Source organism: Oncorhynchus tshawytscha, linkage group LG19 (genome assembly GCF_018296145.1).
Source record: "Oncorhynchus tshawytscha isolate Ot180627B linkage group LG19, Otsh_v2.0, whole genome shotgun sequence".
Lineage (NCBI taxonomy): Eukaryota > Metazoa > Chordata > Actinopteri > Salmoniformes > Salmonidae > Oncorhynchus > Oncorhynchus tshawytscha.
In genome coordinates this window covers 38,974,140-39,000,212 of record NC_056447.1, presented here as the reverse complement: position 1 = coordinate 39,000,212, position 26,073 = coordinate 38,974,140, and the positions used below count along the sequence as shown (strand labels likewise).

General features: G+C 43.8%; 1 protein-coding gene across 1 annotated transcript in view; it reads right to left on the bottom strand.

The window, feature by feature from the left end:
• Positions 1-26,073, bottom strand: part of LOC112219000 (neural-cadherin-like) — a 100,735-nt gene that overhangs the window by 40,213 nt on the left and 34,449 nt on the right. The window contains exons 14-21 of the mRNA XM_042301174.1: positions 24,954-25,081; positions 24,441-24,627; positions 12,919-13,062; positions 5,985-6,268; positions 3,997-5,605; positions 3,104-3,197; positions 1,863-2,047; positions 273-499 (exon numbers count right to left, since the gene is read on the bottom strand). Coding sequence (XP_042157108.1) covers positions 273-499; positions 1,863-2,047; positions 3,104-3,197; positions 3,997-5,605; positions 5,985-6,268; positions 12,919-13,062; positions 24,441-24,627; positions 24,954-25,081 — 2,858 coding nt within the window. The remainder of the gene's footprint in view (positions 1-272; positions 500-1,862; positions 2,048-3,103; positions 3,198-3,996; positions 5,606-5,984; positions 6,269-12,918; positions 13,063-24,440; positions 24,628-24,953; positions 25,082-26,073) is intronic.

The window sequence follows — 26,073 nt, the reverse complement described above, 5'->3', positions numbered from 1 at the left end:
GAGATAAACAGAGAAAGGAGGGTCGGCGAGAGAGTGAAAGAGGGATGGAGAGATATAGGGAATGAGGTGAGGGAGAGAGAGAATGAGTAAGGAAGCAGTTATGAACACAGAACAGGGAGAGTTGGTGCGAACAACATTATTGAAAAAAATATGAATGCACATTGCACCTCTTAGCTGATAAAGAAACAATATCGACAACACCAAGCTCTGCACCCAGAGATGTATGAGCTAAGATCCCTATCTTCAAGATGGGAAAACATCGAGGCGTGTACCTTCTTTCTATGCGCCGCCAGGTATCCGTGTAGTTTCTCTGGACGCAGGTAGCCATCGCTGTGCACAGAGAAGCGCACGTCCAGCGTCTTCGGTCTAACGTCTGTCAGGCTGAAGACGTTGATTGTGCCGGATCTGATGGACAGGTGTTCAGACAGGAAGCTCCTGAACATATCCTGTCGACTCCTCTCGTCCACCCGGGACTCAATAAACTCTCTGGCAGTGATGCCTGCAGAAGGGGGAAATACACACACATATGCACACACACACACAGGCACACACACAAAGACAGAAACACACCTCAGGCATTAGAACCTCAAGAACATTCACTATTTACTGACAGGAGGAGTTGATCAAAGTGAACTCAGTCTTGGTTCAATTAGCAAATAGAATTGATCTATACTGGCCTCACATTGATTCACTCACCCATGTAGTGAAACTATTTAACTTACCGTTCTTTAATTATTTCCACTGAGACCGATTCTTGGCTCCAGTATAAAACATTGACGGCCTCACTGTCAAATAGATTTAGAGGTTGAAGCATTAGCAATGCAATGCGTCTCTTCTAATAATATCGGAGAGGATGGAAAAAGTCCTCTTTAATCTCTACAAAGTGAAATTGATGCCCTGGCATGCCTAATAGCCTTGCAGTCTATTCATAAAATGGATTTTCAAATGTCAAGGACTAACCTGGCAGTTTTGAAATTGACCTTTACATTTGGGGTTTGCCCAGAGAGAGCCAAAAGACCAAGACATTAAACTTCATATGTTTGTGAAAACGTCACCTGAGGTGTGATACACACTGCTGCTTGAAGTGATAGCGACTATAGGTTATCCTAATAGATTTGCTTTAAAGTACATACCTCACAGCTTGTAAAGGTGAAAAGGTGAGATCCCCCAATTCTACATAAATCGCTTGGATCTTTTGTTAAAGATTAACATAAATCCAATCCATTGAATTTACTGACTCACAGCTTAGCCTCAGATTTAAAAGTACCAGTTCTAGATCCAGAGATACTCTCTATGTTAAGGTGTATACTGTAAGTCTACAGGGTTCTGTATGTTTTTTAATTCATTCATTTAAAAAAATAATTTACTCATTCTTCTTTCTTCTATTTTAATCCAGAGAGCAGCAGCTGATTACCATGAATTAATATCACAACCTGTAATATGTCTCGGAAGCTACATTGTCTATCTCTCCAACAACAGAACGAAGTAAAATAAAAAGCCTGACGTTTGGTGTGGGCGGAAAGATGAGCGATAGAGTGCAAGAGAAAGGAAAACAAATGGAAAAAGTTATTCATGTTGACAGTTTCAGACTCATCATCTCATATAGAGCATCCCTGCTGTGGAGTAACAGCAGCTGAAGAAGCATGACTCTAGTTGCTGAACGATGTGTTGAAAGGGTTCTACATAGAACCCAAAAGGGTTCCACCTGGAACCAAAAAGGGTTTTTACTAGGAACCTTATTGGGACAATGAAGAACCCTTTTAGGTTCTAGACAGCACCTTTTTTTCTAAGAGTGTAATCACGAATCATGACATAAACTGTAGAATAGATAAGTACGATGTTGTCATGCTGCAGTAGCTTACCGGTCAGACGCAGGGAGGCTGACGAGTGGATGGCCATGTCCTCTAGCTCCCGGACGTGAACTGTGACCCCAGACACCACGTCTGGCCACACCCCGTCCGACACTCCCACTCTGAGATAGTAGCTCCCTGCTAGGGTGTTCTGTCTGATGGCCAGGTGGCCTGAACTCCTGTTTAGAGTGAAATACCTGTAGTGGAGGACATAAATGTGTTGGAAAAGACTGGGTAGTATTCATTAAGGGCATGCGATGGAAAATATTTTAAAATACAACGGAAAATGGAAATAAATGTTTCTTATTGGACATGGACAAGCAATTTAAGTGTTTATTCCATGTTTTATTCCATTTTGTGCCTACAACCCTGGACTACCAAAGGAAATTAACGGAAATAACAACTGTTTTGTTTCTGCTGGGAGGTAAATGCTATTTTGTTTACATCTCCACCAAAGGAGCTCGGTAGTCATAGAAACAGGTCAGGATTGGCATATGAATAAAACAGGAATGTGTCAAATATGCAATTGGGATTTTCTTCTGTTCCCTGACTGTGTTAGATGCAAAATTGCAAACAATCTTGGTGTAAATATTCTTGATCCTTGTTCCCCAGCGAGTCCACCAGTTGACATGATACAAATGCATCCACTGATTGCTCTGATTACATTAACATTTGACATTTTTGTCATTTAGCAAATGCTCTTATCCAGAGCGACTTACAGGAGCAATTAGGGTTAAGTGCATGTTGAACAAGAGGCACTTGTTGGCCAAGTAGGAAATGTGGTAATATCCTCCATCCTTTCCATTTCTTTGACTTTCTTTGACTGTTACTGTTTATTGTCTCTCCTGCTGCCTAGTCACTTTATCCCTATTTATATGTATATATCTATCTAAATTACCTCGTACCCCTGCACATCAACTCAGTACTGGTACCCTGTGTATATAGCCAAGATTACACATTGTGTATTTATTCCTCATGCTATTATCTTTCTATATTTCTATTATTTATTTATTTTTCTCTCTGCATCGTTGGGAAGGGTTCATAAGTAAGCATTTCACTGTTAGTCTACACCTGTGCTTTACCAAGCATCTGACAAATCACATTTCATTTTATTTGACTCTGAGACTTTGAGTGAAAGTAGCTGAAGGTCATATTTATAGGGATACATATTTGCATCTGTCATATGTTAACTGCTTAACTGATTAACTGTCCTGTTATGACTCACGCTGGTTACAGACAAACATAACACCTACCTCATTCCTCCTGCGTCTAAGGTGTAGGTCTTGTTGTCCCAATCATCTTGATCAGGGGCATAGACCTTGCCCAGCGAAGTAGTCTGCATCCTTCCTGTCCAGCGCACACAAAGACTTTGAATTTGTCTGAAAACAACGGTTTCCAAACCGAAAGTGATAGAGGCCCCAGGCCGCTAATCTTCAGCCTTTTTCTTATCTGCTGTTCTGTGATTCTGCTGTTTCTGTTCTTCCTATTCTGTTCATGAGTGTGAAGTCCCACTGTCTGGGTTGAATAGGCTTCCAGTACTTGAGATGCGAGGAGCGCTGAGAGCTTAAGGAAGTCAGGGCTATCTCTCTATGGACTATGTTATTATCGAGCCCCAGTGCCAGCGTACTGCAGCTGAGTAAACAACCAGGGCCTGTATGAGTCAAGCTGCTGCAGTGTCTCATAAAATTACTGAAAACTAAAAAATCCAGGTCTATGATCAGAACTTTAATGGGCCTAACAATCACCCCTGAGGAACACCACAGATCTTATAATGGTCAAGTTAACATCAGGGCCAGATACAATTAGCAGAGTGGAGAGAGTGTGTGGGGGTCGAATGCTCTTAAGCCCGATAGGAATGATTTGCAATCAAGAATCATGAAATGCTGCAACAAAATGCTAATATTTGCCCCGGGTGTATCAATTACTAATTCAGACAATACAGAATAGGTACACAGAAAGACAGAAAGAGCACCGCCATGCTGTGCTAACTTGGGGAAAGGCCTGGGTCCATATTCACAAAGAATCTTAGTGTTGCCTTTTAAATCATGAAGAATAAAAGGGGGGACTTGATCCTAGATCAGCACACCTACTCTTAGAGGCTTCGTGAATACGAATGTCTAAAAGTTGATGGAAAGTTGGGACTCACCCCTCCGGCTGTGAAAGTAAATCTCCTTCTCTCCCTCCTGGTGGGCGTTGTCATTCTGGTCGCCCACGGTGATGGTGAGCGTGTTGGTGACCGTCATTGGCGGACGGCCGCTGTCCGTCATGACCACGGGCAGGAGGAACTCCCTCTGGCGCTCACGGTCGAAGCGGCGCAGCGCTGTGAGCGTTGCCGTGCCATTGCCATGGTCCTGCAGGTGGAAGTCGGGGGCGTAAAGACGGGGAAGGGCGAGGGAGAAGGGAGGCCCATTCTCTGGGGAGTCCCTGTCGATAACGTGGAGCAGCGTGGAGGTCTGGTTGAGCCACACCAGCTGTGGAGCAGGGCTGTTCTCCCAGAGGACAGGGGTGTAGGCCACCTCCAGCTCTGGCCCATTGTCATTAACATCAAGCAGGCTCAGCTGGACCGTGGCGCTCCCCGTCAACGCCAGACTCCCACGGTCTGTCGCCATGACAACCAGCTGGTACTCGGGCATTGTCTCTCTGTCCAGCGGGCGGGTCACGGTCACAATGCCGTCTCGGTCCACTATAAAATTACCGTACGGGTCTGACTCCGGGGAGATGCTGTAGACTATTTCCCCATTCAGGTCAGAGTCTGAGTCATTGGCCACCACCTGGGTGATGCTGGTTCCCACGGCAACATCCTCCACTAGAGGAGCGAGGGGGTAGAAGGTGGTGGTGAACTCAGGGATGTGGTCGTTCTCATCCAGCACCTGGATGATGCAGTGGATGAGGCTGGAGAAGTCAGAGTCCTCCACCTGGATGGTGAGGTTGAAGCGCTGCTCTCCGGGCCTCTCATAGTCCAGCCCCTTCCTCAGCTTCAGACTCCCAGACTGCTCTGCTCTGTGGCTCACCATGTAGAACCTCTCCCACTGGTCCCCCGCCACCACACTGAAGCCCAGCAGGCCGTGAGGGCCAGAGTCTGGGTCCACAGCTTCCAGCTCCAGCACGGTTGAGTCTGGAGGGCTGCTCTCAGACACACGAGCCCCACACCACTCATCTTTGAACCGAGGGGTATGGTCGTTCAGGTCCATGATGATGATAGTGGCGGTAGCTGTACCCACCATGTCCCCTCCATCCCTGGCTTCGACCACCAGCTGGTGCCGCTCTGCCACCTCCCTGTCCAGCCCGCCGGTCACCACGGAGATGGTGCCCGTACTAGTGTCGATTGTAAATAGTTCCTCAGAATCCGCGTCACGGGCGTTCTTGATGATACGATAGGTGAGGATGGCGTTCTGACCCACTGCCGTGTCGTCAAGGTCTGCCGCCGTCATCTCCATGACAAAACTTCCTGGGGGTGAGTTCTCGGCTACGTTGCCGTGGCAGCCATCGGGTGCGCAGGTGAAAGCGGGCTCGTTGTCATTGATGTCCCACACGTTGATGATGACGTCAGTGAAGCCGGTGAGCCCCTCCCCTTTCTCGTCCGTGGCCAGGACCACGAAACGCCACACAGCCCGCTCCTCGCGGTCCAGCGTCTTCTGGGCGTACATCTCCCCCGTGTTCTCATTAATCATAAACTGAGAGTCCGCCCCCTGACCATGGAGAGAGTAGCGGACGGCGTCCTGGTCTGCATCCTTGTCTGGGTCCGTGGCCGTCACCTGGTGAGACACCCAACTCATCAGCAATCAACATCTAAGTGTGTGTGTGTGTGTGTGTGTGTGTGTGTGTGTGTGTGTGTGTGTGTGTGTGTGTGTGTGTGTGTGTGTGTGTGTGTGTGTGTGTGTGTGTGTGTGTGTATGTGCGTGCGTGTGTGTGCATGCATCCGTGTACCTGTCTTTCTAAGCAAGCATCCCATCAATCTATCTTTACATCCATTGTTTATGTAATGGATAGCAGACTTGTCATGTACATGCATGACATACAGAAGTAAGTATTTGATATTTATGCTTGATAAAGACTATCCTGGCTATCCTGCCTCAGTACCTGACCGCTCAAACAGAAACAGACTGGCACCCAGGTTAGAGAAAGAACACACACCTGGAGCACAAAGACCGGTGAGCCATCTAGCTCCTCTGTCACTGAGCCATAGTACTCATTCATGGAGAAGACGGGCGCCTCGTCATTCTTGTTGACCACGTTGACCACCACGGCGGCGTAGTCCTCCCACTTCCCGTCCGATGCCAGCACCAGCAGCTTGTACCTCTTCTGCTGCTCGTAGTCCAGAGGCTGGGCGACAAAGATGGTTCCCACCTCAGGCTCCATGTCAAACACCCCCCCTGTGTTGCCCGAAGTTATCTGGTAGCGCAACTTGGCATTGGCACCTGGGGAGGGACCAGGGAATTTAAGAGGGGATTCTGGGGGATGGAGTTTTAGATGCTGTACTTAGAATTTGGGCAAGTCTGAAATGGCGCCCTATTCCTTACTTAGTACAATACTTGTTTGCCCCATAATCTCTGTCCAAAAGCAGTGCTTCATACAAGGAACATGGTGCTCTTTCATATGCAGCCTCAGTACATACAGTTGAAGTCAGAAGTTCACATACACTTGGAGTCATTAAAACTCGTTTTTCAACCACACCACAGATTTCTTGTTCACAAACTATAGTTTTGGCAAGTCGGTTAGGACATCTACAGTGGGGCAAAAAAGTATGTAGTCAGACACCAATTGTGCAAGTTCTCCCACTTAAAAAGATGAGAGAGGCCTGTAATTTTCATCATAGGTACACTTCAACTATGACAGACAGAATGAGAAAAAAAAAAAAAATCCAGAAAATCACATTGTAGGATTTTTTATGAATTTATTTGAAAATTATGGTGGAAAATAAGTATTTGGTCACCTACAAACAAGCAAGATTTCTGGCTCTCACAGACCTGTAACTTCTTCTTTAAGAGGCTTCTCTGTCCTCCACTCGTTTACCTGTATTAATAGCACCTGTTTGAACTTGTTATCAGTATAAAAGACACCTGTCCACAACCTCAAACAGTCACACTCCAAACTTCACTATGGCCAAGACCAAAGAGCTGTCAAAGGACACCAGAAGCAAAATTGTAGACCTGCACCAGGCTGGGAAGACTGAATCTGCAATAGGTAAGCAGCTTGGTTTGAAGAAATCAACTGTGGGAGCAATTACTAGGAAATGGAAGACATACAAGACCACTGATAATCTCCCTCGATCTGGTGCTCCACGCAAGATCTCACCCTGTGGGGTCAAAATGATCACAAGAACGGTGAGCAAAAATCCCAGAACCACACGGGGGGACCTAGTGAATGACCTGCAGAGAGCTGGGACCAAAGTAACAAAGCCTACCATCAGTAACACACTACGCCGCCAGGGACTCAAATCCTGCAGTGCCAGACGTGTCCCCCTGCTTAAGCCAGTACATGTCCAGGCCCGTCTGAAGTTTGCTAGAGAGCATTTGGATGATCCAGAAGAAGATTGGGAGAATGTCATATGGTCAGATGAAAACTCAACTGGTAAAAACTCAACTCGTCGTGTTTGGAGGACAAAGAATGCTGAGTTGCTTCCAAAGAACACCATACCTACTGTGAAGCATGGGGGTGGAAACATCATGCTTTGGGGCTGTTTTTCTGCAAAGGGACCAGGACGACTGATCCGTGTAAAGGAAAGAATGAATGGGGCCATGTCATCATGAGATTTTGAGTGAAAACCTCCTTTCATCAGCAAGGGCATTGAAGATGAAACGTGGCTGGGTCTTTCAGCATGACAATGATCCCAAACACACCGCCCGGGCAACGAAGGAGTGGGTTCGTAAGAAGCATTTCAAGGTCCTGGAGTGGCCTAGCCAGTCTCCAGATCTCAACCCCATAGAAAATCTTTGGAGGGAGTTGAAAGTCCGTGTTGCCCAGCAACAGCCCCAAAACATCACTGCTCTAGAGGAGATCTGCATGGAGGAATGGGCCACCGTTATGTTTGGAGGAAAAAGGGGGAGGTTTGCAAGCCGAAGAACACCATCCCAACCGTGAAGCATGGGGGTGGCAGCATCATGTTGTGGGGGTGCTTTGCTGCAAGAGGGACTGGTGCACTTCACAAAATAGATGGAATCATGATGATGGAAAAATATGTGGATATATTGAAGCAACATCTCAAGACATCAGTCGGGAAGTTAAAGCTTGGTCGCAAATGGGTCTTCCAAATGGACAATGACCCAAAGCATACTTCCAAAGTTGTGGCATAAAGGTTTAAGGACAATAAAGTCAAGGTATTGGAGTGGCCATCACAAAGCCCTGACCTCAATCCTATAGAACATTTGTGGGCAGAACTGAAAAAGTGTTTGAGAGCAAGAAGGCCTATCAACCTGACTCAGTTCCACCAGCTCTGTCAGGAGGAATGGGCCAAAATTCACCCAACTTATTGTGGGAAGCTTATGGAAGGCTACCCGAAACGTTTGACCCAAGTTAAACAATTTAAAGGCAATGCTACCTTGAGTGTATGTAAACTTCTGACCCACTGGGAATGTGATGAAAGAAATAAAAGCTGAAATAAATGAACATCTATGAACATTTGAACATCTTGGCCATGTTCTGTTATAATCTCCACCCGGCACAGACAAAAGAGGACTGGCCACCCCTCATAGCCTGGTTCCTCTCTAGGTTTCTTCCTAGGTGCTGGCCTTTCTAGGGAGTTTTTCCTAGCCACTGTGCTTCTACACCTGCATTGCTTGCTGTTTGAGGTTTTAGGCTGTGTTTCTGTACAGCACTTTGAGATATCAGCTAAGAAGGGCATTATAAATAAATTTGATTTAAAGTTCCTTGGCGTCCACATCACCACCATTCTACCTTTCTACCTACCTAAATCATGCTCTCTACTATTATTCTGGCATTTCACATTCTTAAAATAAAGTGGTGATCCTAACTGACTTAAAAGACAGGGAATTTTTACTAGGATTAAATGTCAGGAATTGTGAAAAACTGAGTATAAATGTATTTGGCTAAGGTGTTTGTAAACTTTCAACTTCAACTGTATGTACAGTACCAGTCAAAAGTTTGGACACACCTACTCAAGGGGTTTTCTTAATTTTTTTACTATTTTCAACATTGTAGAATAATAGTGAAGACATCAACACTATGACATAGCACATATGGAATCATTTAGTAAGCAAAGAAATATATATTTTAGATTCTTCAAAGTAGCCACCCTTTGCCTTGATGACAGCCTTGCGCACTCTCGGCATTTTCTTAACTAGCTTCACCTGGAATGCTTTTCCAGCTGTCTTGAAGGAGTTCCCACATATGCTGAGCACATGTTGGGTGCTTTTCCTTCACTCTGCTGTCCAACTCATCCCAAACCATCTGAAATGATTTGAGGTTAGGTGATTTTGGGGGCCAGGTCATCTGATGCAGCTCTCCATCACTCTTCTTCTTGGTCAAATAGCCATTACACAGTTTAGAGGTGTGTTGGGTCATTGTCCTGTTGAAAAACAAATGATAGTCCTACTAAGAGCAACCCAGATGGAATGGTGTATCACTGCAGAATGCTGTGGTAGCCATGCTGGTTAAGTGTGCCTTGAATTCTAAATAAATCACTGACAGAGTCACCAGCAAAGCACCCCCACACCATCTCACCGCCTCCTCCATGCTTCACGGTGGAAACCACACATGCGGAGATCATCCATTCACCTACTCTGCATCTCACAAAAACACAGCGGTTGGAACCAAAAATCTCAAAATTGGACTCATCAGACCAAAGGACAGATTTCCACCAGTCTAATGTCCATTGCTCATGTTTCTTATACCAAGCAAGTCTCTTCTTCTTATTGGTGTCCTTTAATAGTGGTTTCTTTGCAGCAATTTGATCATGATCCTGATTCACGCAGCCTCTGAACAGTTGGTGTTGAGATGCTGCTGTTACTTGAACTCAGTGAAGCATTTATTTGGGCTACAATTTCTGAGGCTGGTAATTAATTTATCCTCTGCAGCAGAGATAACTCTGGGTCTTCATTTCCTGTGGTGGTCCTAATGAGAGCCAGTGTTATTTCATAGTGTTGATGTCTTCACTGTTATTCTACAATGTAGAAAATAGTTTTAAAAAATAAAGAAAAACCCTGGTTGTGTCTAAACTTTTTACTGGTACTGTATATCCATTGATTCTTGAAGAATATAACTTATACATGCCTCATGAGCTTAGCTTCAACTGTCACAATCCATGCAAACCCAAAATTTAATCTTGTTTTACTCCAATGTTTGTAATCATTGTAAATGTAAACAAACACTTTATAGCTTCATAACATGGTTAAAACAATAATTTTCATATCATGGATGGTCAGTCCTTGCATCCATACTGTAGCTCTGTCTACTAATCTGAGAATGGTTATATTTCTCCAGTCCCACCCCTCAGATTTTAACAATAACAGTGGCGGGGTGCCCATTTTGTTATTGTTACATTTGTAGATTTGCCCTTTAAACAGCTGCATATTATCAAGATATCAAAGTGTCATGAACAAAACGTAAACAATTGACCTATAGCAAATGCAGCATATGACAATATTTCCCAAACAGCATGCCCAACGAAAGAAAGGCACCCTTTGTGAAAAATTCCTGTTTTTTTTATTAGTTTTCTTAAATATTTTTCAGATTTGCACTCTCAAAATCACACTTTCTAAAGAATTATTATTATTTTTTAAATTGTAATTTGATGTTCTAAGTTCACAACAATGCTTAAACCACGTCATGGAACCATTTGGAGGTCTGGGAAAATTGAGTATTTTTGTAATAATAATGTATTCTTTTTTGTTTTTTCTCAATCAGATTTGTTGGACCTGGCTCCCCAGTGGGTGGGTCTGTGTCCACCCAGGCCCACCTATGCCTACTCCCCTGATGCAAACAGGGCATGATGAGTGAATTGTGCATCACAAAAATCCTACAGCACCAACCAAGACTTATGATCATACTTTTTCAATTCCTGGTTTACATACCCATTGTTGCCTTAGTTAGCATTTACTGGTAGATGTCATGAGTTGAAACATCTTTCCTACCTACCCTGCAGGCTACCGATGTCATTCTTCTGTGAGCTGCTCCATGTCAAAACCAGTTGAGAGCTGTGTGCTCTTGCTGCCTTCAGATGATAGTCAGTTGAAACTAGACTGTGTGCGGTGTGCATGTGAATATATTTCACATGGTTTGCAATTGTGTAGGCTGCTTTGTGCATGATTTCTATGTTGTACTACATAATTGATAAGTCATAAACCTCCACTACACTACTTTGATAACCAATTAGTGGGGATTGAGTGACTACAAGCAATGCCCGTAAAAAAATAGGGTATAGGGTTTATACCTGCGTATAGCCTCCACTATGCCACTAGCACTGTGTTTTATAAAAAGTGCACTTTTTGAAATGAGTGCGCTTGTATTACAATTGCTGTCCTTTCAGCATCACGAACCTGTCACACACTGAAGGCCTAGGTCCAATAGGTTTGCCACTGAAGGCCTAGGTCCAATAGGTTTGCCACTGAAGTCCTAGGTCCAATAGGTTCGCCACTGAAGGCCTAGGTCCAATAGGTTTGCCACTGCGTAAACATGTCTATACTAGATATAAAGACTGCAGGTATTAATGTTTCAAGAAAGAATTGAATATATTTGGCCTGGCAAAGCGGTTTTATGCGCTTACTGAATGGAAGTTGATAATTACACGTTTTTTACTCTGCTGGTCTCGGGTGGTCTCTGGAAGAAATGACAAGTCCTCACTGTCCGAGACCGAGTCAAGACCAAGTACAAATGTATCTGACACAAGACCAAGACACTCAAAATGTGGTCTTGAGACCAGACTCGAGACAGGTTGAGTACTACAGTATAGCACTTTTCATGTAGCCTACTTTTGGCCAGCTAACCACCGATCAAGCAACATTATGGACTAAACGTTCAAATCCTGTTGCTGACAGATTATTTTGCTGGAACAATATAGGTCAAATTAAGATCCTACATCTGTCTGTCACTATGAGGGTTGAGAAATCAATGAGGAAGTAGATCTCCAGTGTGTGTCCATGGAGACCGTCCTGTGGGCTAATTTAGCCAGATAAAATAGTCCTATGGATATTTCATGACTCCCCTTTAAACCAGTCTGTTGTGTTAAAGGAGCTACAAACCCAATGAAAATACTAGTCTAATCTCTGCTATTAACATAAATCAGCAGACAAAGTGCTCCCTCAGGGCTTTCCTATAAGCTTCTACTGCAGTTGAGCCCATGTGTGGATAAAAAAAAGACAGATTGGGTTTAGGCTCCTTTAAATGCTGGGGGCTGGTGTTGTCTGGTTGTTCATCTTGGCTTGGTTGCAGCTAGTGCTAAATAGGCTACCCTATAAACTAAGCAGCACCAACCCCCGCTTGCGATAAATACTTGATTAACAACCCAAAACATAGCTGGTATTACACAGAGTGTTGCCGCTGTACAGGGGATAAACTGGTTTATCACACCAAATCCCACCCACCTACTGTACTGTGCAGGAGAAGTGTGTCTGTCTTTTTAGAACATATGTAGTGTTGCATTACTTGACTATTAAATGGCTGCGTCTTAATGTAGCATGGTGCTCAGCTTATCTCGTCTCAGCATGATTCCAGCAGAGCTACATCCAGATGGGGAGATGGCACTTGTGGTGTGTCATTTTGGAACATTTTAACCCTTCACTGCCCACATTGTCTCTAAAACTAGACAAGTCTAGGTTTGGGAAAAATGTAATTCTGTGATTAACAGTTACCTCTGCCCAAAGTCTAATGTCTTACCAATGACAGTTTTGGCCCTGCACAGAATGTGAAAAATGTACTTTTCCCTCAAGTTTCTCATGAAATGTTATACCTGTGCCAGGTTACCTGCCTCACTGGCTTAACATGCACTCCTGAGAAAAAATAAATGTTACACATTCACTAATTTCACTGCCATTAGTGCAAAAGTGCCATCACTGGTGGAAATTCTTGGGCTTCGCTGCTCTCTCGCATTTCTTCCTCATCCTTCCTTCCATACCTTCATCTTCGTCATTAGCACTGACAGTGACAACAGCCAGGCCGACATCTGCATCCTCGTCAACCCCAACTTCATAGAGGCGCTGAGCAAAGACGGGTTTGTTATCGTTCACGTCGCTGATGAAAACCCGCACATATGCTGTGTCTGCAAGAAGAATGACAAGCAAGAGAGAGATTAAACACCATACAGCTACAACTCGCTCTGTCATCCTCCTCTCTCTCATCTCATCCTTACACTTCTCTTTCCATCTCTTCCAATCCCTCTTTTCATCAGAGGATGTTGTCAGTCAGTGTGAGCCAATGACACTCTTGTGGGGAGCGAAGCACTTAACCTAATGTAATGTGCCTCACTTGACATGCAAATCAGAAATAATGTTATTGTCAACAAGGTGTTCGGGATTACAGAAATGATTCAACCAGGGAAGATGGTTCACTGTGTTAGCCAGGTAACATTTTGGCAGCAAAAAACTTCCTCGGGAACAGACTTTTCTGAAATAAAAAAAAGTTGAAGAACCTATCCACTTCTCTTCTGGGATGGCAAGTGTTTACATCTCTGTCTGTCTGGTTCCCTTTTCACACCATTCCTTGTTTTTAACTCGTACATAGATATATTTAGCTAAATACATTTTGTGACGTGTTTGGCAGATGTGATAGGCTCAGTAGGTAGGAACATGGCCATGTACTGCTATTTTTCTGTCTGCATTCCCCTGCACTCTCTCTCTCCCTCCCTCCTTCCGGGGGTAAACCCGACAGACAGGTAGTATTTACTAAGGAGATGAGCCCTTCTGCTGGTGCAGATATGTGGTAGAAGACAGCACTAACACAGCGCTAAAGTTCATTTGGAAATGCTAAGCAGCCCCCTCACATCCCCTAAAGAGAAGGCTTTGCTGTTCACCCTTACCCCTAATACCTTCTCCGCAAACATTTGTTAAAAACCCCTCACCCATAACGCAAACCTTCTTATAACATTACCTGCGATACCAAAACAGAATGCATTCTGTCATCATGTAGGACCAAGCCAAACAGAAATTCTGATTTCTGAACAGTCAATTGAGAAATTCAAAAATATTTTGTAAAACGATGTACCACAACGCTCACAGCGTTTTTTTCTATAGGGAAGAGACAAGAGGCTGTCTGATTACGCTTGTTCTCGCAGGAGGCAAATGAATAGAATGCACTAGGCAATTCTTGTCTATGTAAAACAATGTGCATAGTGCATGAATTCATTTTTAGTTTTGATTGATTGACGTTTTTTCCAGATGAGGGATGAGAAGAGAATCCTCCAGCCCATTGGGTATCTCACTATACCCCCATGTGCCATGTCTTGAAATATGCAGAGAGACAGATTAAAAGTATGTTACATTGTAATACTTCTGATAGCCAATTTTCTGGCTCTGCCCAAAACTTCTGGACCTTATTGCATTCCCAGAAAGCATAGATTATTAAGTCATATATTCATTTTACACATAAGACATGGCTCTGCCGTTGTGCTGCAGAATTTGTGGATTTTGTCTCTTGTGTACTAAATTCAATATATTAGTTTACTCTGGATTAAGTGTACATTTTAGTTAACTGTAATTTCATTAGGTATGCTTCAACTTTCCCTCCATCTTGTTCAAATTGGTCTGCCATGTAGTACACTTCTGTCTATAGCTAACATGAGCTGCTCAGTATGTGTGGGTAATCCTTTCTACCGTTGCATTTATGAAAGGTATCACTAACAACAGCAAATGTGTTGCTAAGGCGCTCCACCTTCTGGAGGATCAAGTTTTGAAATCAAATCAAATCAAATCAAATCAAATTTTATTTGTCACATACACATGGTTAGCAGATGTTAATGCGAGTGTAGCGAAATGCTTGTGCTTCTAGTTCCGACAATGCAGTAATAACCAACAAGTAATCTAACTAACAATTCCAAAACTACTGTCTTATACACAGTGTAAGGGGATAAAGAATATGTACATAAGGATATATATGAATGAGTGATGGTACAGAGCAGCATAGGCAAGATACAGTAGATGATATCGAGTACAGTATATACATATGAGATAAGTATGTAAACAAAGTGGCATAGTTAAAGTGGCTAGTGATACATGTATTACATAAGGATGCAGTCGATGATATAGAGTACAGTATATACGTATGCATATGAGATGAATAATGTAGGGTAAGTAACATTATATAAGGTAGCATTGTTTAAAGTGGCTAGTGATATATTTACATCATTTCCCATCAATTCCCATTATTAAAGTGGCTGGAGTTGAGTCAGTGTCATTGTCAGTGTGTTGGCAGCAGCCACTCAATGTTAGTGGTGGCTGTTTAACAGTCTGATGGCCTTGAGATAGAAGCTGTTTTTCAGTCTCTCGGTCCCAGCTTTGATGCACCTGTACTGACCTCGCCTTCTGGATGATAGCGGGGTGAACAGGCAGTGGCTCGGGTGGTTGATGTCCTTGATGATCTTTATGGCCTTCCTGTAACATCGGGTGGTGTAGGTGTCCTGGAGGGCAGGTAGTTTGCCCCCGGTGATGCGTTGTGCAGACCTCACTACCCTCTGGAGAGCCTTACGGTTGAGGGCAGAGCAGTTGCCGTACCAGGCGGTGATACAGCCCGCCAGGATGCTCTCGATTGTGCATCTGTAGAAGTTTGTGAGTGCTTTTGGTGACAAGCCGAATTTCTTCAGCCTCCTGAGGTTGAAGAGGCGCTGCTGCGCCTTCTTCACGATGCTGTCTGTGTGAGTGGACCAATTCAGTTTGTCTGTGATGTGTATGCCGAGGAACTTAAAAGTTGCTACCCTCTCCACTACTGTTCCATCGATGTGGATAGGGGGGTGTTCCCTCTGCTGTTTCCTGAAGTCCACAATCATCTCCTTAGTTTTGTTGACATTGAGTGTGAGGTTATTTTCCTGACACCACACTCCGAGGGCCCTCACCTCCTCCCTGTAGGCCGTCTCGTCGTTGTTGGTAATCAAGCCTACCACTGTTGTGTCGTCCGCAAACTTGATGATTGAGTTGGAGGCGTGCGTGGCCACGCAGTCGTGGGTGAACAGGGAGTACAGGAGAGGGCTCAGAACGCACCCTTGTGGGGCCCCAGTGTTGAGGATCAGCGGGGAGGAGATGTTGTTGCCTACCCTCACCACCTGGGGGCGGCCCGTCAGGAAGTCCAGTACCCAGTTGCACAGGGCGGGGACGAGACCCAGGGTCTCGAGCTTGATGACGAGCTTGGAGGGTACTATGGTGTTGAATGCCGAGCTGTAGTCGATGAACAGCATTCTCACATAGGTATTCCTCTTGTCCAGATGGTTAAGGGCAGTGTGCAGTGTGGTTGAGATTGCATCGTCTGTGGACCTATTTGGGCGGTAAGCAAATTGGAGTGGGTCTAGGGTGTCAGGTAGGGTGGAGGTGATATGGTCCTTGACTAGTCTCTCAAAGCACTTCATGATGACGGATGTGAGTGCTACGGGGCGGTAGTCGTTTAGCTCAGTTACCTTAGCTTTCTTGGGAACAGGAACAATGGTGGCCCTCTTGAAGCATGTGGGAACAGCAGACTGGTATAGGGATTGATTGAATATGTCCGTAAACACACCGGCCAGCTGGTCTGCGCATGCTCTGAGGGCGCGGCTGGGGATGCCGTCTGGGCCTGCAGCCTTGCGAGGGTTAACACGTTTAAATGTCTTACTCACCTCGGCTGCAGTGAAGGAGAGACCGCATGTTTTCGTTGCAGGCCGTGTCAGTGGCACTGTATTGTCCTCAAAGCGGGCAAAAAAGTTATTTAGTCTGCCTGGGAGCAAGACATCCTGGTCCGTGACTGGGCTGGATTTCTTCTTGTAGGCCGTGATTGACTGTAGACCCTGCCACATGCCTCTTGTGTCTGAGCCGTTGAATTGAGATTCTACTTTGTCTCTGTACTGACGCTTAGCTTGTTTGATAGCCTTGCGGAGGGAATAGCTGCACTGTTTGTATTCGGTCATGTTACCAGACACCTTGCCCTGATTAAAAGCAGTGGTTCGCGCTTTCAGTTTCACACGAATGCTGCCATCAATCCACGGTTTCTGGTTAGGGAATGTTTTAATCATTGCTATGGGAACAACATCTTCAACGCACGTTCTAATGAACTCGCACACCGAATCAGCGTATTCGTCAATGTTGTTATCTGACGCAATACGAAACATCTCCCAATCCACGTGATGGAAGCAGTCTTGGAGTGTGGAGTCAGCTTGGTCAGTGGATTACCCAGTGGAAGCAAAGTATGATCGCTAAGGAGATGTAGAAAATTCATGCATATGATTGCAAATGCGTATGGAGTCGAAAAGAGAACACAGAAGGCTGTGTTGAATTAAACACCTGTCTATGGATTACAACATTAAACTAAGGGCAACCATGGCATCTGTGACAGGGAGGGATAAGCGTTCAAAACGTGTATACGGTAAGAGAGTCTAGCTAGATATTATATTATGCATTTCTAATTTTGTCAGAAAGTCAATTTCATTGCAAGTTAAAGCGTACTGTTAAGTAGCTAGCTAACCTTAGCTGGCTGGCTCGCTAGCTAACGTTATGTGTATGATCTGTGTAGTAATATTATTCGTATCTCAGAGCCATTTGCATTGCTAGTTATAGCCTAATGTTAGCTAGCTAGCTAACATTGAACCTAGTAGTTGGTTAGCTTTAGCTACTGTATGTGTACATTCATGCAGGGTAGTAACGTTATGAGTTGGGATTATGGTTAATTGTTTAGCTAGTTACATGTCTAAACAAAAGACTCCACTATGCAAGTAACCATTTCACGGTACTGTTTACACCTTCTGTATCCTTCTGTATCCTGTGCATGTAACAAATAAACTTAGATTTTATTTGATATAGTTTGTGTTTATCAGAGATGTGACGAACAACATGACCTGCACCAATGTCAAATTAGGATATAACGTTAGGCCAATGACACAGTGTCCAAGTTCTAAAATTCTCAGGTAGAACACCCTGCTTTTGTATCACAGCCGGCCATGACTGGGAGACCCATGAGGCGACGCACAATTGGGCCAGCGTCATCCACGATAGGCAAGGGTTTGGCCGGACGGGATCTCCTTGTCCCAACGCGCTCTAGCGACTCCTTGTGGTGGTCCGGGCGCCTGCAAGCTGACTTCCGTCACCAATTATACGGTGTGTCCTCCAACACATTGGTGTGGCTGGGTTCCGGGTTAAGCGAGCAGAGTGTCAAGAAGCAGTGTGGCTTGACAGGGTCGTGTTTCGGAGGACGCATGGCTCTCAACCTTCACCTCTCCCGAGTCCATATGGGAGTTGCAGCGATAGGACAAAACTGTAACTACCAATTGGATATCATGAAATTGGGGAGAAAAAGGGGGAAAAGTACAAAATAAAATAATATACACTACCTTTCAAAAGTTTGGGATCATTTAGAAATGTCCCTGTTTTTGAAAGAAAAGCATTTTTTTGTCCATTAAAATAACATCAAATCGATTAGAAAGACAGTGTAGACATTGTTAATGTTGTAAATGACTATTGTAGCTGGAAACGGCTTTTATGGAATATCTACGTAGGCGTACAGAGGCCCATTATCAGCAACCAACACTCCTGTGTTCCAATGGCACGTTGTGTTAGTAAATCCATGTTTATCATTGTAAAAGGTTCTTTGATCATTAGAAAACCCTTTTGCAATTATGTTAGCACAGCTGAAAACTGTTGTGCTGATTAATGAAGCAATAAAACTGGCCTTCTTTAGACTAGTTGAGTATCTGGAGCATCAGCATTAGTGGGTTCAATTACAGGCTCAAAATGTCCAGAAACAAAGAACTTTCTTCTGAAACTCGTCAGTCTATTCTTGTTCTGACAAATGAAGGCTATATATCATGATTATTAGAAAGCAAATTACAGACTCCTCTTTAAATACGCGTATTCCTCCAAAGCTCAGTTGTCCTGAGTCTGCACAACTCTGCCAGGACTTAGGATCAAGGGAGACACTCAAGTGTATTAGTACTATATCTCTTGACACAATGAAGATTTAGAGGCCATGATTATTTTCATCAATCTGCATACTGTACCATATTCCCAATAAACTACTGAAAGAGCTGCTTCCTGTGCTTGGCCCTCCTATGTTGAAAATAATAAACGGCTCTCTATCCACCGGATGTGTACCAAACTCACTAAAAGTGGCAGTAATAAAGCCTCTCTTGAAAAAGCCAAACATTGACTCAGAATATATAAAAAACTATCGGCCTATATCGAATCTCTCATTCCTCTGAAAAAAAAAAGCTGTTGCACGGCAAATCACTGCCTTCCTGAAGACAGACAATGTATACAAAATGCTTCAGTATGGTTTTAGACCCCATCATAGCACTGAGACTGCACTTGTGAAGGTGGTAAATGACCTTTTAATGGCGTCAGACCGAGGCTCTGCATCTGTCCTCGTGCTCCTAGACCTTAGTGCTGCTTTTGATGGCATCGATCACCACATTCTTTTGGAGAGATTGGAAACCCAAATTGGTCTACACGGACACATTCTGGCCTGGTTTAGATCTTCTCTGTCGGAAATATATCAGTTTGTCTCTGTGGATGGTTTGCCCTCTGACAAATCAACTGTAACTTTCAGTGTTCCTCAAGGTCCCATTTTAGGACCACTATTGTTTTCATTATATATTTTACCTCTTGGTGATGTCATTCTGAAACATAATGTTAACTTTCACTGCTATGCGGATGACACACAGCTGTACATTTCGATGAAACATGGTGAAGCCCCAAAATTCCCCTCGCTGGAAGCCTGTGTTTCAGACATAAGGAAGTGGATGGCTGCAAATATTCTACTTTTAAACGAGGAAAAAAACAGAGATACTTGCTATAGGTCCCAAGAAACAAAGAGATCTTCTGTTGAATCTGACAATTAATATTGATGGTTGTACAGTCGTCTCAAATAAAACTGTGAAGGACCTCAGCGTTAGTCTGGACCCTGATCTCTCTTTTGACAAACATATAAATACTATTTCAAGAACAGCTTTTTTCCATCTACGTAACATTGCAAAAATCAGACAATTCTGTCCAAATATTATGCAGAAAAATGATTCCATGCTTCTATCACTTCTAGGATAGACAACTGCAATGCTCTACTTCCCGGCTAAACGGATAAAGCACTAAATAAACTTCAGTTTGTGCTAAACACGGCTGCTAGAATCTTGATGAGAACCTAAGAACTTGATCATATTACTCCAGTTCTAGCCTCTCTAAACTGGCTTCCTGTTAAGGCAAGGGCTGATTTCAAGGTTTCACTGCTAACCTACAAAGCATTACATGGGCTTGCTCCTACCTATCTTTCCGATTTGGTCCTGCCGTACATACCTACACATACGCTACGGTCACAAGACGCAGGCCTCCTAACTGTCCCTAGAATTTCTAAGCAAACCGCCAGAGGCAAGGCTTTCTCCTAAAGAGCTCCATTTTTACGGAATGGTCTGCCTACCCATGTGAGAGACGCAGACTCGGTCTCAACCTTTAAGTCTTTATTGAAGACTCATCTCTTCAGTAGGTCCTTTGGAGTGTATTCTGTCCCAGGAGTGTGAAGGTGAACGGAAATGCACTGGAGCAACGAACCGCCCTTGCTGTCTCTGCCTGGCCGATTCCCCTCTCTCCACTGGGATTCTCTGCCTCTAACCCTATTACAGGGGGTGAGTCACTGTCTTACTGGTGCTCTTCCATGCCGTCCTTAGGAGGGGTGCGTCACTTGAGTGGGTTGAGTCACTGACGTGATCTTCCTGTCTGGGTTGTCCCCCCTTTGGTTGTGCAATGGCGGAGATCTTTGTGGGCTATACTCGGCCTTGTCTCAGGATGGTAAGTTGGTGGTTGAAGATATCTTCTAGTGGTGTGGGGGCTGTGCTTTGGCAAAGTGGGTGGGGTTATATCCTGCCTGTTTGGCTCTGTCCGGGGGTATCGTCGGATGGGCCACAGTGTTTCCCGACCCCTCCTGTCTCAGCCTCCAGTATTTATGCTGCAGTAGTTTATGTGTCAGGGGCTAGGGTCAGTCTGTTATATCTGGAGTATTTCACCTGTCTTATCCGGTGTCCTGTGTGAATTTAAGTATGCTCTCTCTAATTCTCTCTCTCTCTCTCTTTCTTTCTTTCTTTCTTTCTTTCTCTCTCTCTCAGAGGACCTGAGCACTAGGACCATGCCTCAGGACTACCTGGCCTGATGACTCCTTGCTGTCCCCAGTCCACCTGGCCGTGCTGCTGCTCCAGTTTCAACTGTTCTGCCAGCGGCTATGGAACCCTGACATGCTCACCGGATGTGCTACCTGTCCCAGACCTGCTGTTTTCAACTCTCTGGAGACAGCAGGAGCAGTAGAGATACTCTGAATGATTGGCTATGAAAAGCCAACTGACATTTACTCCTGAGGTGCTGGCCTGTTGCACCCCCGACAACCACTGTGATTATTATTATTTGACCCTGCTGGTCATCTATGAACATTTGAACATCTTGGCCATGTTCTGTTATAATCTCCATCCGGCACAGCCAGAAAAGGACTGGCCACCCCTCATAGCCTGGTTCCTCTCTAGGTTTCTTCCTAGGTTTTGGCCTTTCTATGGAGTTTTTCCTTGCCACCGTGCTTCTACACCTGCATTGCTTGCTGTTTGGGGTTTTAGGCTGTGTTTCTGTACAGCACTTTGAGATATCAGCTGATGTAAGAGGGGCTTTGTAAATAAATTTGATTTGATTTGATACTCCTCCCTTCACAGTACAGAGCAAACTGGCTCTAACCGGAATAAAAAGAGGAGTGGGAGGACCCGGTGCACAACTGAGCAAGAGCACAAGTACATATTATATATACAGTGGGGCAAAAAAGTATTTAGTCAGCCACCAATTGTGCAAGTTCTCCCAATGAAAAAGATGAGAGAGGCCTGTAATTTTCATCATAGGTACACTTCAACTATGACAGACAAAATGAGGATTTTTTTTCTCCAGAAAATCACATTGTAGGATTTTTAATGAATTTATTTGCAAATTATGGTGGAAAATAAGTATTTGGTCAATAACAAAAGTTTATCTCAATACTTTGTTATATACCCTTTGTTGGCAATGACAGAGGTCAAACGTTTTCTGTAAGTCTTCACAAGGTTTTCACACACTGATGCTGGTATTTTGGCCCATTCCTCCATGCAGATCTCCTCTATAGCAGTGATGTTTTGGGGCTGTTGCTGGGCAACACGGACTTTCAACTCCCTCCAAAGATTTTCTATGGGGTTGAGATCTGGAGACTGGCTAGGCCACTCCAGGACCTTGAAATGCTTCTTACGAAGCCGCTCCTTCATTGCCCGGGTGGTGTGTTTGGGATCACTGTCATGCTGAAAGACCAAGCCACGTTTCATCTTCAATGCCCTTGCTGATGGAAGGAGGTTTTCACTCAAAATCTCACGATACATGGCCCCATTCATTGTTTTCTTTACACGGATCAGTCGTCCTGGTCCCTTTGCAGAAAAACAGCTCCAAAGCATGATGTTTCCACCCCCATACTTCACAGTAGGCATGGTGTTCTTTGGAAGCAACTCAGCATTCTTTGTCCTCCAAACACGATGAGTTGAGTTTTTACCAAAAAGTTATATTTTGGTTTCATCTGACCATATGACATTCTCCCAATCTTCTTCTGGTTCATCTAAATGCTTTCTAGCAAACTTTAGACGGGCCTGGACATGTACTGGCTTAAGCAGGGGGACACATCTGGCACTGCAGGATTTGAGTCCCTGGCGGCGTAGTGTGTTACTGATGGTAGGCTTTGTTACTTTGGTCCCAGCTCTCTGCAGGTCATTCACTAGGTCCTCCCGTGTGGTTCTGGGATTTTTGCTCACCATTCTTGTGATCATTTTGACCCCACGGGGTGAGATCTTGCGTGGAGCCGCAGATCGAGGGAGATTATCAGTGGTCTTGTATGTCTTCCATTTCCTAATAATTGCTCCCACAGTTGATTTCTTCAAACCAAGCTTCTTACCTATTGCAGATTCAGTCTTCACAGCCTGGTGCAGGTCTACAATTTTGTTTCTGGTGTCCTTTGACAGCTCTTTGGTCTTGGCCATAGTGGAGTTTGGAGTGTGACTGTTTGAGGTTGTGGTTAGGTGTCTTTTATACTGATAACAAGTTCAAACAGGTGCCATTAATACAGGTAATGAGTGGAGGACAGAGGAGACTCTTAAAGAAGAAGTTAGAGGTCTGTGAGAGCCAGAAATCTTGCTTGTTTGTAGTTGACCAAATACTTATTTTCCACCATAATTTGCAAATAAATTCATTAAAAATCCTACAATGTGATTTTCTGGATTTTTTAAAATCATTTTGTCTGTCATGGTTGAAGTGTACCTATGATGAACATTTCAGGCCTCTCTCATCTTTTTAAGTGGGAGAACTTGCACAATTGGTGGCTGACTAAATACTTTTTTTGCCCCAATGTATATAATATAATATATAATGCCCTGCTTTAATTTCATCACACTCACAACCATAAGCTATTTTCTGTAATTATCTCGCCATTAACTTGTAAATATTGATCTTGTTGTGAGTTTATTTCCCTGTAATAATGAATAAAAATTTGCTGAAGTTAAGATTTTGTCAGCTATAAGATATGACCATTATTTGAACTTCACATTAACTAACTAGCTAACAAGCTAGAAACGAACCAAAACATTGTTTAGAAAGTTTATTTTAGTTGCCTGATTTGCTAGATTGACATACAGTATACTAAATTAATTTTTAAATGGATGGGTATATTGGTGTTAAAATACACCAGTTATTTTTGTGTTTATACTTTTTCATAACGACAATGAGAAGTTTAATGTTGGACGACAATAAAATGTTCATAATGTCACTGCGACAACTTTATACAGACATGTCGATAGACGTAGTATAAACCAGCCTTTAGTCTAGAAATCTTTGGTTGTTTTGTACACTAGAGTACTCACTCTGTTTAGCACATGGCCTCACATGTGAATCATTAAAAAGATGGGTGGGGCTAAGGCTTAAGATGGTGGGAATGATGCTGAATGGGTGTAGACAAAAAAAGAGCTCTCTAGTAGGTACACCAAAACATTCAAGGGCCATTTCCTCAAAAGTGGGGTTACAAGATTATCAACTTTCAAAGCAGAATTACTTTTCCATTGTTCTGCAAGTGTACTGTATGATATACCATTTTCTAGCTCTGAGTCTCTACTTTTATCCAACATAAAAAACACAATTTCATATTTTGCTACGTAAGACCGATCCGAGCAGGTCGGTCACATACTGTATACCAAACTGGAAAAAAACTGACTGAAACCGGGAGGGAGTAAGTGAACTTAGAAACTCATTTTTGTTACCCATTGCAAACCTTTTTGCTACGTTGTGCCCTAATAAATACAACCCAGCCCTCACCAGAAAAGAATGCCTTGGTCCTCCTTTCTTTTTGATGACAAATTTACCCCTTTTACCAAAGAGCACCTTCTATATACCAAAATGTACTATTGTGTACCTTAGTAGCGCTTCCCTTCCTCCTCTTACTACCAGCCCTCACCAGAGTTGGGCTGTTTGTTCCTCCCAGGCCGTGCTGACTCCATGCCGTCTTCAGACTGAACCTCCAGTAGGTAGGATCCCTGCGCCTCGCGGTCAAACACAGCCTCTGTATAAATGGAGCCCAGCTCTGGATCTACACGAAATAGACGGTGGTCCCCACTACTGTCACTCAAGAGGGAGTAAGTGATCTATAGGGCCACGACAGAGTACAATTAATGATGGTTCCCATATTAAGAAGTGAACACATTACAGAAATGTGATGAGTTCCTGATATGGATGACTTATAGCATCATTCTATCACATCCTTGTGGTCAACGACTGTTCATAGAAACTAGAGTCACTGCAACATAATCCTTATATAAGTTCTCCTTCACAGTCGTATGGTCAAAGCCACACAGGCAGAATAACACACAGTCCCAACCACTTGACCACCACAGCTATGTGATATTAAGTTATGGATGGGTCAATGGATGTTGTGTTGTGCTGTGTTAGATGTTGCAGATGTGCCACTCACCTGTCCATTGGAAGCCAGGTCCTTGTCTTGAGCAGACACCTGGAGGACCATGGTCCCCACCTTGGCTCCCTCCGTCACTGAAGCCTCATAGATGGAGGAGGTGAAGAATGGAACATTGTCGTTCACATCTAAGAGACAAGATTGAAAACATAATTATTTGAAGATTCAATTCAGAAACTATATCCAGGACTCAAAATGAAACATTTTCATTGGTAGCACTGGTGCTCCCAACTGAAATAAGTTAGGAGCACCACGGAATTTAGGAGACCCAGAAAATAAGATTGTTTTACTTGATAGAGATACAGTCTATATTGGCCCTATATGAATTCTAGCTAATTTTTTATTTATTTATTTATTTTACCTTTATTTAACCAGGTAGGCAAGTTGAGAACAAGTTCTCATTTACAATTGCGACCTGGCCAAGATAAAGCAAAGCAGTTCGACAGATACAACGACACAGAGTTACACATGGAGTAAAACAAACATACAGTCAATAATACAGTATAAACAAGTCTATATACAATGTGAGCAAATGAGGTGAGAAGGGAGGTAAAGGCAAAAAAGGCCATGGTGGCAAAGTAAATACAATATAGCAAGTAAAACACTGGAATGGTAGTTTTGCAATGGAAGAATGTGCAAAGTAGAAATAAAAATAATGGGGTGCAAAGGAGCAAAATAAATAAATTAATTAAATACAGTTGGGAAAGAGGTAGTTGTTTGGGCTAAATTATAGGTGGGCTATGTACAGGTGCAGTAATCTGTGAGCTGCTCTGACAGTTGGTGCTTAAAGCTAGTGAGGGAGATAAGTGTTTCCAGTTTCAGAGATTTTTGTAGTTCGTTCCAGTCATTGGCAGCAGAGAACTGGAAGGAGAGGCAGCTAAAGAAATAATTGGTTTTGGGGGTGACTAGAGAGATATACCTGCTGGAGCGTGTGCTACAGGTGGGAGATGCTATGGTGACCAGCGAGCTGAGATAAGGGGGGACTTTACCTAGCAGGGTCTTGTAGATGACATGGAGCCAGTGGGTTTGGTGACGAGTATGAAGCGAGGGCCAGCCAACGAGGGCGTACAGGTCGCAATGGTGGGTAGTATATGGGGCTTTGGTGACAAAACGGATTGCA